At 43.1% G+C, this 14,287-nt stretch overlaps 1 protein-coding gene across 1 annotated transcript in view; it reads left to right on the top strand.

Moving 5' to 3' along the window:
* Nucleotides 1-2,556: 2,556 nt before the first annotated feature.
* Nucleotides 2,557-14,287, top strand: part of LOC134623438 (neurexin-3b-beta-like) — a gene marked incomplete at its 5' end in the record, with an annotated part of 34,613 nt that continues 22,882 nt past the window's right edge. Inside the window, 2 exons of the mRNA XM_063468585.1 lie at nt 2,557-2,728; nt 13,166-13,255. Coding sequence (XP_063324655.1) covers nt 2,557-2,728; nt 13,166-13,255 — 262 coding nt within the window. The remainder of the gene's footprint in view (nt 2,729-13,165; nt 13,256-14,287) is intronic.

Below are 14,287 nucleotides of genomic sequence, written 5' to 3'. Positions count from 1 at the left end.
TGCTGCGTCGTTCCTTCCATTATGGTCTCAAGCACACTGAAATTCTGTATCTCTTTATATGAATAGACAAAGGATGTTTTAACTGTAAGTGTGAGCGTGGCAGTGAATACTGTTCAGTGTCTTTTGACCACTTTGGGAGTTAAAAGGAGCTGAAGAGGAAACTACAGTATGCAGAGTCACTGCAGGGGTTCATTCGCTGCCTATTTCCTGGGCTTTCTACCTTTTTTAAAACTTTGAAAGGCTACCTCTGGAGGATGCTCCGCACCTTGAATCATGACAACTCCTGCCCTGTGCACCTAAGAAAGGCTAAGAAATAAAAATGGAACCCTAATTAACAGAAATCAAAAGAAGCGCCTGCTTTCTTCCAGGGTTTTTAAGGTGCTCGAGTTAAGAAGTAGAAAGATAAAAAAACAAACTTAATTAAAAAGTATTTTTTTAATTTCCTATTGATGTCATGTGTATTTTCAGCCTGTTCTCTTGCCCTGGGTGTCAGCTAATACCGTTTCGTCCAACTACATCGCACTTACACACAAGGCATTGTCAGAGGGAAAGGTCATAACATGAATGTTTCAGCTGGGCATCTTTCAGCAAGCAGGATGACTGTTGTGAAGGGCTGGAGTTTAACCATTATCTTCACCCCGACCTTATTAAGGCCAAGAGAACAGTTAGTGAGTCATGGCAGCTTTCAGTCACGTGGCTGTTGTCAGGTTGCTCGGAGTGTGTTGCACTGAAAACCTCTGTGTGGTTGCAGGTTTTTGTGGTCATCTTTAGTTTGTGTTACACTCTTCACAATTTCATTACTGCTTGGTGATTAGTTTATGCTTCTTTGCTACCGAGTCGGCGTCTTCCATGCAAACTGCACAGCAGTTCACTTACGACCAAAGTAATTACAAGAAGCTTTCTGGTGGAGAACTGTATACCTCTTTGTGACCAAAGCAACTGCCAACATCCTCCAACAACCACTGACAACTGGTTGTAGAATTCCCTAGCAACCCCCTAGCAACAGAGGTTCACTGATCGGTCTCTAGACTTTACTCATGAAGTTCATTGCTAAAGTCCAGTCTTTAGCAATCAATTTCATGGCAACTTCCTGCAACCTACAACGGCCACTTGAAAGTGGTTGTCAGATGGTCCCAAGGCTTGTGTGAGTGGGGCCTTTGTAGTTTTAGCATCTAACCAGGGGGAAAAAAAAAGATTTCAACAGTGCATGATCCACATTCTCCCAGCAGATGAATCAGCAGCTTATCCTACAACCAAACCTCCAACCTGGTAATGTGGACTTTGTAGTTCTCTGAAATGGGATCATTATGTCTTGATAAATAGTTTTGCCACAGCCATTAAGGCACCTGCTCCAGTGGCATCTGACCAAACAGCATGAGGACGCACTGCTGTTTGATTTGTTGTTAAACTAACTTAATATAGCAAAATGTGTCAGGGAAAAAACATGACACGCTTCCTGTTTTACTGTACAGTGAAGCTTCCTTTGGTAATCGGGTGGTATAGTCTCACCATATAGTCTCACTTACAGCAAGAGGAACTGCATCAAGCATAGCTTGGCCCTATTAAGTGCTCCTCTTAGGTATGAAGAGCCTGTAAAATTAAATAGAGGTCAGCAGGTTTAAGTGTTGTGTCATTTAACTTGTAGCAGTCCTGCAGTGCCTTTACACTGACGAGCACTGTCAAATTCAGCCTGACATTATCAGGGTCTGTATTGTCACAGTCAGCCATGCAGGGCCAGTGTCTCTGCTGATCAATTAACAATATGTGTCTGCTCTGTGTTCAGGCTTTCCTAATTTTGGTTTTGTTATGAGAAATAGTCCCACTGCTCTGGGCTTCTAAAGAAGGTAATTACACTGAGAGATTCCCTGTGGGGGATTAAAACAAATGACACAGAAAACACAGCCTTTCCCCATCGCCACTCACTCAAGCCCTGCCTCCGCTTTAAAACCTTTTGCTTGTAACGCCTGCATGACCATGAATACACAAGCAGTCACAATAAAACACACTCTGGTAGCTCGTGAAAATTAGTGGGGTCGAGGGGAGAGAAATCAGAAAATGACGAGGGGGCATCACAATTTACGGACATGGTAAAAGTGGTTTAGCATTAAGAGCTAAACAAAGCATATGGTATTCATGCATTCTGTAAGGACCGCGGCAGAAAAAGCATCTGTCCTGCCAGTTTTGTGGTGACAGGCTGCAGGGAGCATTACTCATCATTACAATCTCTGCTGGCAGCCTATTTTCATCACATTACAGTGGTATAATGAAGCGTAGCGCGCTAGCGTCCTCAGGTTCTCTGAGTAGTTCACCATTAGCACCAGCCGAGGGCATTCATCCAAGTAGCTTTATTGAACTTTTTACAGTTAGTTTAATGTATAATTAATTCATTACAGCACAACAATACATGCGGGTGGAATCTGCGGTTGCAGTTCAAATTCATCTAGCGCTGACAGCGGTGGCACACAATTTCGTATCGCTTGCATTTATTAAGCAGCGCTCACTTTGTTTGATGGCGTCAGACCACCAACCCTTTTGTGCTCTTTGTGTCTGTTTCAGGAACAAGGCAAAATAGGTGTGACATTCAACATCGGAACGGTGGACATCAGCGTTAAGGAGGTAAACACGCCGATAAACGATGGCAAATACCATTTGGTCCGATTCACCAGGAACGGGGGCAATGCAACCTTGCAGGTGGACAACTGGCCGGTCAATGAGCACTTTCCCACAGGTACCGACCTCATTTTTAACTCAGTCTGTTTGATATTCTGTTATTAACCCAATGAATCCTTTCTGGAGTAATTCAAGGTAAATTAGTAGTAATAGCTTTAAAACCACTGGACACCATCTATTTCATCATGCAAAGGGCACAAGCAGGAAAAAGGATTCACCTTCACTTGCTCTCCGGGGTCAAATATGTGAGATGACTAACAAGCATGTGGCCATTACCTGGCCAACATCATACTCATACTGTAACATGTGCTTCAAAACCCTTCAATAAACACGGTAACACTTGGCTCCACGGGAGGGGGGGGCACACCGAGCTTGAAATCTTTTGTCTTGCAAGACGCATTAACTGCGCAACATCTGGCCGGTTCATTTCAGAAACGGAATTGAAAGGCACCGAGAGGCATTCGGTCAGTGGGCAGGCAAGGAGAGCACTGAAGGCAGAAACCAGGGGTGGCCTGTTGGCCAGATAAAGCTGCTGCCTGCCTGTATCTCTCATTCCCAGGTCAGCAGAAGCGGCGCACCAGCAGAATACAAATAGGGTCATCAAACGGAGCCCGCTCCATTTGGAGACTCAGGCACTCCCTCCATTTGGAACAGATATGTGCTGCTCAGCTAGCTAGGTGAGAGAGTGTGAGAGAGGGAAAGAAGGAGGGGAAAAAAATCCTCTCCTGCTTCTACTTAACAGTCCATTAAATTGAGTTGGCTCTCCTCAACTTTGATATCTGTGTCTCCATGTCAACCGGCTTAGGAGAAGCTACCTTTGTTTGCTCGTTTCCTATTACCCTCCTCTTCAATTTCACTTAGTCAAACAGAACAGACACACGGGGAGACAACATGGGAACAAAGTGGCAGTCGAGCCAAGAATGACAAAAGATAATATGAAACGTCATTGATCTCTGTGGAACAATTGTGCCGCACTGGTAGGACGAGAATGTACAGGATTACATGTCGACTAAAAAGCCAATGTTAAATTTCCTTGAGATATGAGCTGGGCTATATCTAAGATATTTGAGATATTCTGTTCCGAAAGCTTTTAAAAAAAAAAACATATGCAGAAATGTTGATACCACGTAATCGTAGGAAGCAAGCAAATATGAGTCGATCCCTTTCACTATGTCTCAGCAGCCCTACAGCATGCTCCTTTTGCCTGCTTGCCTTCACCGATGACAGGCCAGCATCCTCTCCTGGCGTGACCTGGCACGCTGTTTTGGTTTGGTTCAGTGCCAGCGCAGGTGACGTTAATCTCTTCTGTCTCTGGCTTTCTTTTGCCGCCGGCTGTCTTTCGCTTTTCTTTGAGCAGATAAGGTTGGACGGGTTTCATAACCGCATTTCAGCTGCAGTAACACTGCGAAATACTGAGAAACTCCACAGCGCGCACACAAGTGACATCTCCGTGGCGTACACATTGGCGCTCGCGTGTGCGCAGCGCTCGATGAAGAAATTGAATTAATCAGGCAAAAGCGGGCGCGATTGCTGCACAGAGGTAGTGTCATGTCCCTTATGTTCCCGACTGTGTGTCGCGCAATAGTTCGACCGTTCTTCATCTTTAATAGCCATCAATTTGGGATAGGAATTGAACGCCTACCACCTTCATAATTACCTCAAAGTGCCTGCTTGCATAAGCATGCAGTGCTTGTTTCCTTAGCTTCTGCCAATACGTATGCCGATATCTGTGATCTAAAGCCAGCAAAGCTCAGGAGTCACTGCTAAATGGTCGTTAAGGTTTACATCTCAGCTTCAGGAATGCGCAGCAGGAAGAAGTTTAGCTGTAGATTTCTTTCAAGCGATCCCACTGAGGTTTGTTCCCTTTTCTGTCCGCCTGCCATTGTCTTGAGATGGAGTTGAGGTCGGCGGATCGAATGCGTGGTAATTTCTTTTTCTCTTCTGCGCAGGTAATTTGCAGGACATTCAGTGATAGCAATTCAACGATGATTGATTTTTTTCCCTCGCCCTCCCTCCTTTGTAAAGGGGTTGTCATCTCGTGAGTAATTACATGTTAGGGTCCAGACTCATCGACTGCCTTCTCACACTTCTAATGCTTAACTTGAAGGCAGTCGCTGCCAAGAGGCTCTCAGGCCGCTCAATAAACAGTTACCGGATCTGGGCATGCCCTCTCCCTGGTGGGGGAATAGGTGAGGACAAAGGTGTTGGTGGTTTGCTTGTCAGTCAGAGCTGCTTACAAAATAGGCCTGAGGTGTGTAAATTGGACGTCTTAACAACAGTGTTTAGAGAGTTGGCCAACAAAAGTATTGAGACATTAGGATTCACTTCAAATGGCAGCAGCCAGTTTTGACAGCATGATGTGCTTCTAAATAACGGACGATTTCATAACTTCACAACTTTGGTGTTTCTTTGCTTATTTCAGCCCTCATTTTTAGCACCGACTATGAAATTGCACTCACTGCGCAAATACTGACAAATCTTCCTTAAGCACCAGCCACAAGTCGGATTGTTTTGATTGAAGCTGTTGTAAGATTCAGTCTTTGGAATAACGTTACAGAAAGCCGTTACTCTGATGAGCTTCGGAAGGAAGTTTGGGTGGGGGACACTCAGCGAGGCAATTTCATTCCTTCTTTAATGAGCTGAAGAGTTTTCATCTGCGCCAGCATAATTGGTTACGAATTTTTATAATGATCAATTTGAATTTTTAAAATGATGAGCTTACATCACGTAAGGCAAAGTGCCATTTGAACGCCGGAGGTGATGATCTCTGAACATGGGCGTCTGTACTCCTACGTACATGTTCCATTAAAACGTGCACTTAATTTGTCATTAAGTGGCAGTTTATATATTCATTTATTTTATTCGAAATCAAGGAAAATTCTAAGTGAACACAAACTTTTGAGTGGTAGCGTGTTCCAATATAACATGGGTGTCAAATATAAGGCTCGGGGGCCAGGATCAGTCCAGAAAATATATTCCAATCTGGCCCACTGAATTGTGGGAAATGATTTTGTTGGGGCCTACATTGTCATATTTTAATTGTGCTTTCATAGGTTTCATACTGATAAACACCTCCTTGCATGTCCAGGCATTGAGCTAACTTAATTTTTTTTGTAATGTTAAAGATTGTCAGTTTAAACCCTGCTGACAGACGTCTGTCATTTTCTACGCAAATTACATTTTTTCTTATATTAATATATATATGAGGGATTTAATATATAGTTAAACATCTTTACACTGACAGAAAGGTGAGTTTCACTTGTCCGGCCCACTTATGATCAAAGTAAGCTGAATGTGGTGCACGTTTAAAATGAGGCTATGTGCAGACGTACACGGGTATTTTTGAAAACGGAGATTTTCGTTTTTTAAAAAAAATCCTGTCCACACGTAAAAGCCAAAAGCGAAGGAAAACGCTGCTAGGAACATGCCAAAGCAGCAGGTGGCGATATATTCCTAACCGTGTAGAAATGTTGGCCAATCAGAAGTCTAGAAGCCTCAGTAGGAAAGAGTAAACAAAGATGGCGCATAGAAGCAGAATTGATGTGTGTGGAGGGACAGTAACTGTGTGTGTATATGTAAGCATTTAAACACTGCAGAGAGTAAAATTAACAGTAGCAGTATTTTGTCTAAGTCCGCCATTGTAGAAATTCATTTCACGGAAACAGTAACCTGGTGCACAGTGTGATGTCAAAAAAGGCGCACACCTTTGACGCTGCGTTTTCTCCGTTTTCCTCGTCCACACGTAAATGCAAAAACTGAGTTTTCGAAAATCTCCACCCTGGCAGGAGTTTTTAAAAATCTCCGTTTCCAGTGACCGAAAACGCCGTTTATGTGTGGATGAAAGGTGCAAACGCACAGAAAAATCTGCGTTTTCAGAAATACCCGTGTACGTGTGGACGTAGCCTGAGTTTGACATCCCTGCACTTAATACTGATGCTAAAGCGTTAACTGTAAGAGAACCAGTCACAGTAAGCCGGTAAGGTACAGAAATGTAATGGATTACATTAGATTGTAATTTTATTATAAATATAAATAATAACATAATAATTTTACTATATAGCGCCAAATCACAACAAAAGTAACCTCAAGGAGCTTTGTATTATAAGGTAGAGACCCTGCAACAATCAGATAGCCCCTATGAGGAAGCACGGCGACAGAAGGAAGGAAAAACTCTCTTTTAACAGGAAGAAACCTCCATAAGAACCAGGCTCAGGGAGCCAGGTGGCCGTCTGCTGTGACCTTTTTGGGTTGAGGGGAGGAAGACAGCATAAAGGATACGCTGTGGAAGAGAGCCAGAGATTTGTAATAACTAATGATTAAATGCAGAGACGTGTAAAAACACACAGAGAGTGAAAAGTGGTGAGTGAAGATGAAACACTGGCTGCATGATGGGAATCCCCCAGCAGCCTACACCTATTGCAACATAACTAAGGGAGTGTTCAGGGTCACCTGGTCCAGCCCTAACTATATGCTTTAGCAAAAAGGAAAGTTTTAAGTCTTAAAAGTAGAGATAGTGTCTGTCTCCTGAATCCAAACTGGGAGCTGGTTCCATGGAAGAGGTGAAAGCTGAAGGTTCTGCCTCATATTCTACTTTTAAATATCCTAAGAAGCACACGTAAGCCAGTAGCCTGAGAGCGACATGCTCTATTGGGGTGATATGGTATCTATCTCCTATCCATCCATAATCATAACCGTTTATTCAATTCGGGGTCACTGGGAGACTGCAGCCTATCCCCGCTGTCATAGGATGAGAGGCGGTGTCCACCCTGAACAGGTCCCGTCTTTCTCCCAGTAAACCAAACAGGTTGAAGTGTTCCCTTTGCAGTAAGATTAAATACAGGCAGTGAAGCTAATTCTGACACACGGCTGAAGAACAGGAACATTTTATTAAATAACTGAATGAATTATGCAAACTGCATAATGTGTGGACTACACACTGTCTGATTGTCTGTTTGTTTTTCTGCAGTGTTACTGTGCTCTCTTCTCAGCTTAGTTCTCTTTTGTTCCCGTCTCATTAGTTAGCATTCAGTGCTACCATAGCTGACAGAAACAACAGCCAAAAGTATAATAAATAAATAGTTTCAATAATTTAAATTGTCATTTGTTTTTCTTCCATTTCTGCTGAACTTTTATAGTCTGCTCAGAATATGGAAAGCAGTGCACGCTGTACAGAAAGATAGGATGGATAACCTCAGTGTCAAGCTGAGCGTGCCCAGTACACAAGTGCTCAGAACTTTATATTGTCAGTATCAAAGGTGACTTAAACAAAACTGCTTTCCCTGATAAAAAAAAAAATCCACACTTTAATGCTATCAGTGTTAAGAAACAAGACAGAAAAGAACTTGTGCACTTCACAGCCCCATTCTTCTCTATAACAATATACCCGCTCTGATCCCACACTGGAGCGTTTCCACGAGGCTTCGGCAGCTTACGCGCGCGTGTGTTTGCGTGTGGGCGTCGAATGTATGCGTTGACTGCTTTTGTCTTCCTTTCTCTAATTATTCTCCCCCTCTAACAGTGCCCTCTCAGATCTCTGTTCTGTTTTTGTCCTCAAATTCCTTTTTATCCGTGTTTCTCCGCCTTTTTCGAGTCGGTGCTCATCGTGGCTACGCATCTTTCCCGCAGTCCTGTGTACTTGTGTGACAACCCACATTACTGCAGGGACTTGTCTTTGTCTAGTGAGAGGGTTCCAATTTCCTTATATAATACTCCGAATCCCTGCACTCTTTGATTTCGGATTACACGATCTCTTTTTTATTTGCGTGAGTTGGAATCTTTGAATCAAAGAATTATTAGACCGAGCCAGGCGGAAATTGTGCATCACACGTTGCCTCGAGCTGGCTGAGGTCCAGGCGTTGTCTCAGATGAATGACCATTGGCCTAACTACTCTGCTAGTGCCTTGGGGAAAGTATGTCCGTGTGTGTGCGTGTTTGTGTGTGGTCCATCATTTGTGATGGGTACAAGGGGGTTGGTCATAGCCAGAACAGCCTTGTGTTCATTTTCAGACACACAAACGCTCGAAAACACGATTACTTTCATCCACACGCTGATGCGCACAATGTTGCGACTCCCACAACCTGAAACAGACACAATGAGTAGCACGGTTTCAAAATATCTGCCAATCTTTGTCTTGAAATACAGACAAAACAATTCCTCAGGAGCGAGATAAATCCCCACGCGTCCCTGGGGCCAAACATGATTAGCCCTATCTGAGACACAATCTTTGTCGCTCTCACAACTCAGACTAAGCCGAGTGTACAAGCCGCCAATCTAATTCATCTTTTCAGCACCATAAATTTCAGAGCGACCTGATAAATGATGAATTTACTCCCTGGCTTCGTCTGACGCCCGAGAGAGAATGGAAGGAAGATCGAGGGAAGGCGTGCAGGAGAAAAAGAAGGGACGTGGGTGAATAGGAAAGAAGTGCAACCGGTGAAGGAATACAGAAGCGTTTAATGGAGTGAGAGACTGGAATACGTCGACAAAAAGTGAGAAAGAGCTGACATGTAGACGGGCAGAGAAGAAGAGAAAGTGAGTGAAAAGTAGATAAATTGTGGCTGCAGCTGTAGAGGCCTGATTCAGCCAAGAAGAGCAAAGAGAGAGCTGATTGCTGAGACTGGGAGACGGAGAATAGCGGGAGCAGATGAAGGAGCTGGAATATCGCTGGATGGACAGTGTGCCGAAGAGAATGAGAGAATGGAAAAAAGCTTGAGTGCACGGATGAATAACCAGGGAGCGAGGAGGAGAAACAGAGATGAAAGTCAGGTGTAGATGGGAAAGAAGGTGGCTTGTGCAAGATATTCATTACCAGGGGGCTGCGGTGGCGAGCTGTGGAGTTGAGCTGTGGAATGATGATTTCTGGACAGGGCCACACTATATCAAATGTACTCATCATCCCCAAATAGAGAGAATGCCAGGAGCCTGTCACGGTGGCCATTTTCACAGTTTTGATGCGCTCTCAGCACTGGCCCTGTGATGGAACCCCGGTGAGATTAGTCTGGCAACCAACTGCAGAGAACGAAGCAACCGACCAGCAGATGACTGTCACCGTGCCAGTGTTTGTGTTGACTGAATGGCTGCCACCAAAGGGAAAAAATCGAGACACTGTTTTGGCTAGGAGGAAAAAAAACGGTGATGGCATGCAGTGGGGCCGAAGTAAAAGCCAGCAACGTGTGCATAAGCTCGCAGCAAAATAATATAATAATGATAAACATACGTAAATATTTATATTCACCTAGTCTTCTCTATAAGGGCTGTGTGGTGTTACCAGATTTTACCTTTTAAGGCCCTGCAGAGAGAGAGAAGGATGACAAACTTACCCATGAGGCTGTTTTTATGCTCACCGCTTATGTCTTGTGGCACAGTGCCACGCCCTGAGAATGATGTCACATCCACGCAATTTTTGGACAGCCGTGCACCTCTCGATTTTTGTAAGTTGGTACATTGTGCTGCTGGGTAAAGACACAAGTGTACTAACGCTTTTTACTGCTATTTTAATGATATATCAGTAAGCTCAAAGTCACAGATGTTGCAACAGCTTTTTGGAAAACACGAAACTTGGTGGAAAAAACTTCTCTTCCTGTTTCAGTGCTGATGTGTATTGTTTGATTGGCGACACCTGTCTTTCCAGAGAACACTGTAGTGGCTACCTGCGGCGTTAACCGTGGGGATAAAAAGAAGGAACTGTGTAATGATGGGTGTTTGCAACCCTGAATTGGATAAGCGGAAGATAATGGATTCAATTAAATTCAGTTCAGTGCAATTCAGTTTTATGTATATAGCACCAAATCACAACAACAGACGTCTCAAGGTGCTTCAATCAGATGACCTCCTTTGAGCAAGCAGTTGGCAACAGTGGGAACGAAAAACTTCCTTTTGTCAGGAAGAAATGTCCAGGCTCAGGGAGGTGGCAGGTTTGGGGTAAGAGCAGGAGAGTCCTGGTGCTCTTCCTGTACAAACAAAATGAATGTGTCCAGGTTGGGTTAGCTTAAGACTGACTAATACCGAAACCAAAGCTAACTAGCTAAGTTAGCTTGAGTTAAGGTAGGCCACAAATGTAAGGTAAGATTCCTGGAAGATTAGCTGATCACAGAGCTGCTGCTGCCTCTGCAAGCCCTTTTGTAACCCATTTCCAAAGTAGCTCCACCTTTGCTGTCTTACCTGTCCGTACTGATAGGCGTTTGGTTTCTTGCCCTACAAATATAAAGACCTATACAGTTTTTCTTTTGCTTGTTTTCATTATGGATAGCGATGTATGTACGTTGACTGAAAATGAAACCAGTTCTCTGGCTTTAAAAGAACATCAAACACATAATAATGTCAGATTGCTCATTGCACACTGGGGGAAAAACTGTTGAGGAAATATCTGTCCACTATATTTAGGGGGAAAAAAATCCCTGAAAACCTTAGTAGACTGACTTTTTAATAAACAGTAGTGCTTTTATTGGCAAGGTCATCCATTCTGAAGTCACCTCTAGAAATTGAATATCAAATTGACAAACTAGAGAGAATTTTCTCATTAGTTGCACAATTAGCTGGTGGTGTATTCATTACGGTGGGGACTGTCACCTCATTAATCACCTAGAACAATGTAAGAGCTATACCTGAGACCACGCCATTAGCAATGCACAGCAAACTTACAGCTTCCTCTCCTTCTTCCTCTCAGTCTTGTGATTCCACTTCGTCTAAAGGACAACGTGAGGCTACGTTTGAGACTTTACGGAAAAGACGAAGCAGAAAGAATGCGAAGACATTATTTGTCGATGGCACTTATCCACCCTCCCCCCGTGTTTCCCGTCTCGTCTCTCGGCTCGCTCGATCAAACTCCAAACCTTTTCCGACCGTCCTCTGATTTCAAACACGAACATCTTGCCTCCCTCTGTGGCCCTTGTCCAGAGGAGAGTGTATTTGGCTGCCACCTGAAACCTGCCTGAGATCAAAGGAATGGGGAGGGAGTCCTGCTAGTAGCTGATTAACCTGCTGGCACATTGCAGAAACAGTCCTTTAGCTGCTCGAGCTCCCTTGCAGCCATATCTACACTCCATCCCAGCTGGCTGTAAACTGAGCACTTGGATGTTTTTTTTCTGTGAAAGGTAGCAAAGAATGCTAGGAAGACAGAAAAGAGAGCGGGAAGGGAAACTGGTACGAGCTCACGGTTTTATGCAGTTGTGACGCGTTCGTGCCTCGCGTAATGTTATGGAAATTTAGTCAGCAGGTCAGAGCAGTGGTGACTTACACCAAGTGTAGCTTATTGCCAAAGCAAGAAAGAAAATGAAATACAACCCGGGCGGGTGTCAGAACGAGGGCGTGCGTAACGCTATTGAATGTAAGCACGTTCAAAAGCTCAGTCACCTGAGAGAATAGCAGCAGTCCAAACTGAACACACTGGCAGGTGAAGCTTTGCACTTTCAGTTGTATTATACTGTAAATGAGTCAGTGCCAGTGCCTTTCTTCTTACTTCCTCCAAATACCTTTCCTTCTGGGTATTAAGTGACATCACGCTGTCATTCGTAATTCTATACAGGCTTCACACTCTTTTGTCAGACCTCAAAATGTTTGAAGACGGACTTGTACGTCTCAATTCTCACTGTCGACAGATCCGCGGCACCTTTCAGAGGGAGAGGATCCCTGTTTGTCAGACAAAATGTTGCATCCCGGCACATTCACAAAGGAAATTTGGAAATGATGCCAGAAATACTCAGTACAGGCTCCAAATTCCCTGCATAAGTGAGGCTATTATTATTATACTACTGTTATATACCTCCAGCCCAACAGCCACATTCCCAGAAGAGGTGGTTGCGTTCTTTTGGTGTTTTTTGAACCCAAAAGCCTCCCACTATGTCAGTAATGATCTAATTTGTATGCATTGTCCTCTTCAAATCTGTGTCACTGTGGGACTACCACACCCCCCCAAACAGGTCTGCTGTGCTTCAAATTACCACATCCTCATCTAACGTTGCCTCCTTTTCCCCTCAAAAGCTGCTGCACACTCCTTCCCTCCAAGTAGCTACTACACCAAATCATTCCTTGGCCCTTGAAATGTAAAAGCAGGTGGTGTCCAGTGGGAGAATTAGTGCACATAAATTACCTCCAATTTGCTTCAGAGAAAGGCGCTTTATGCATGTCTGCCTTTTTAACCACTTGATCTCCTTCCTTTTGTCTCTATTATGTAATATGACGTAGATGTGATGCATTTCCTGTGTTTTGACTTCTTCTTGCAGGGTTTTTCTTTCCCTACAGTTTGTTTTCCTCATTGCTGCTGTGTGTGGAGTGTGCTGTATAAATATGAGTTTTAAAAAATTTCCACTAAAGTAACGCTACTTTGGGGTAAAAGAAATATACATATATATATATATATATACATATATATCATAAAGCTTTTATAAATATTTCTAAACAAAGATAAAACTCTTCATAAACCACTGTATAAATGTGTGATGTCTGTTGCTGTTGCCAACTGTTTGAAGCTGTTTGTTAAACTTTCAAACTTTAAAGGCAACAGCGACATTGAGCGCTATCAAATGGCAAATAAGAAAATCCCGTTCAAATATACCCGGCCAGTAGAAGATTGGCTTCAGGACAAAGGTAAATCTTTATCGAACTTCTAGAATGTTCTTTATTTTCTGTCATTCCATCGGCTTGTTCCCTTTCAACCTCTGAGAATGAATAACCATCCCTTAAACCCTTTAAAAAAACAGTAAACCAAAGCAATTTGTTTTATTTTGTTTGTGTTTTTAGCCTTTTCGTCCTTTCCCTTTGGTTCAATTTTTATGATGCTTTTTTTTATTATTTCTTGTCCCTTTTTCTGTCATTGTCATCTTTAAAAAAAAATGTTGAACCATGGTGTCTAGTTAAAGGGACTGGGAAGTGATTTTGTAAACAGTGCAACAACAAGATGTGAAATATCAAGTGCTGCTAATCTTTTGTGCAAAATTGACTAGGCGGAGGCATTATCTATGCCGCAACAGTCGGCCGATTGTTTTGAGAGGAGAATTAACTCCCTTGGCTCAAATCCTCTGCAATGTTTGAGAACAAATTAATCAGTGGGCATATCCCCCTGAAAACTTTCCAAACAGCAGGTGCCTCTCCCTGCTGTAATTTATCTGATTGTAGTTATACACATCAAACACAATAAAATTCTCACTTGTTTGGCGATGGAGGGCTAATTGGAGCCTTTTTGACGGCAAAGCGTCACAGCGCGCCTGCCAAGGTGCACTGTGCCCTGATAGAGCTGTGCTTTTTTTTCTTTTCCAGTCGCTTAGATTATCAAAACCAGCACCTTGTTTGTATTTAACATTTTGTGGGGATTTTCCAAAAAAAAAAAAAGAAGTCTGTTTCCCCCTTTGTTTTTTCTGGTGCTTAATCCATCATAAAAATATCATAAACTGCTTTTAAAATTCATTGCACATAAACATCAACATAACTTCATCATAAAGTCCCTTTAACAACTGTAAAACAAGACAGGTTTGGAAAAAAAAATCCCATTACCGCTGCATGCATGACTCCACACGTGCTATTTCATTTCTCTGTGATATGAACGTTCTGCCCCTGCCATTTCATACCTAATGTATTATGTATTACATAACAAACAAATGTAGCGGGCTTGCAGTGTTATGT

The sequence above is a fragment of the Pelmatolapia mariae genome, unplaced genomic scaffold, assembly GCF_036321145.2.
Source record: "Pelmatolapia mariae isolate MD_Pm_ZW unplaced genomic scaffold, Pm_UMD_F_2 NODE_ptg000654l+_length_38997_cov_1, whole genome shotgun sequence".
Lineage (NCBI taxonomy): Eukaryota > Metazoa > Chordata > Actinopteri > Cichliformes > Cichlidae > Pelmatolapia > Pelmatolapia mariae.
This window is presented reverse-complemented; position numbering and strand designations above follow the sequence as displayed.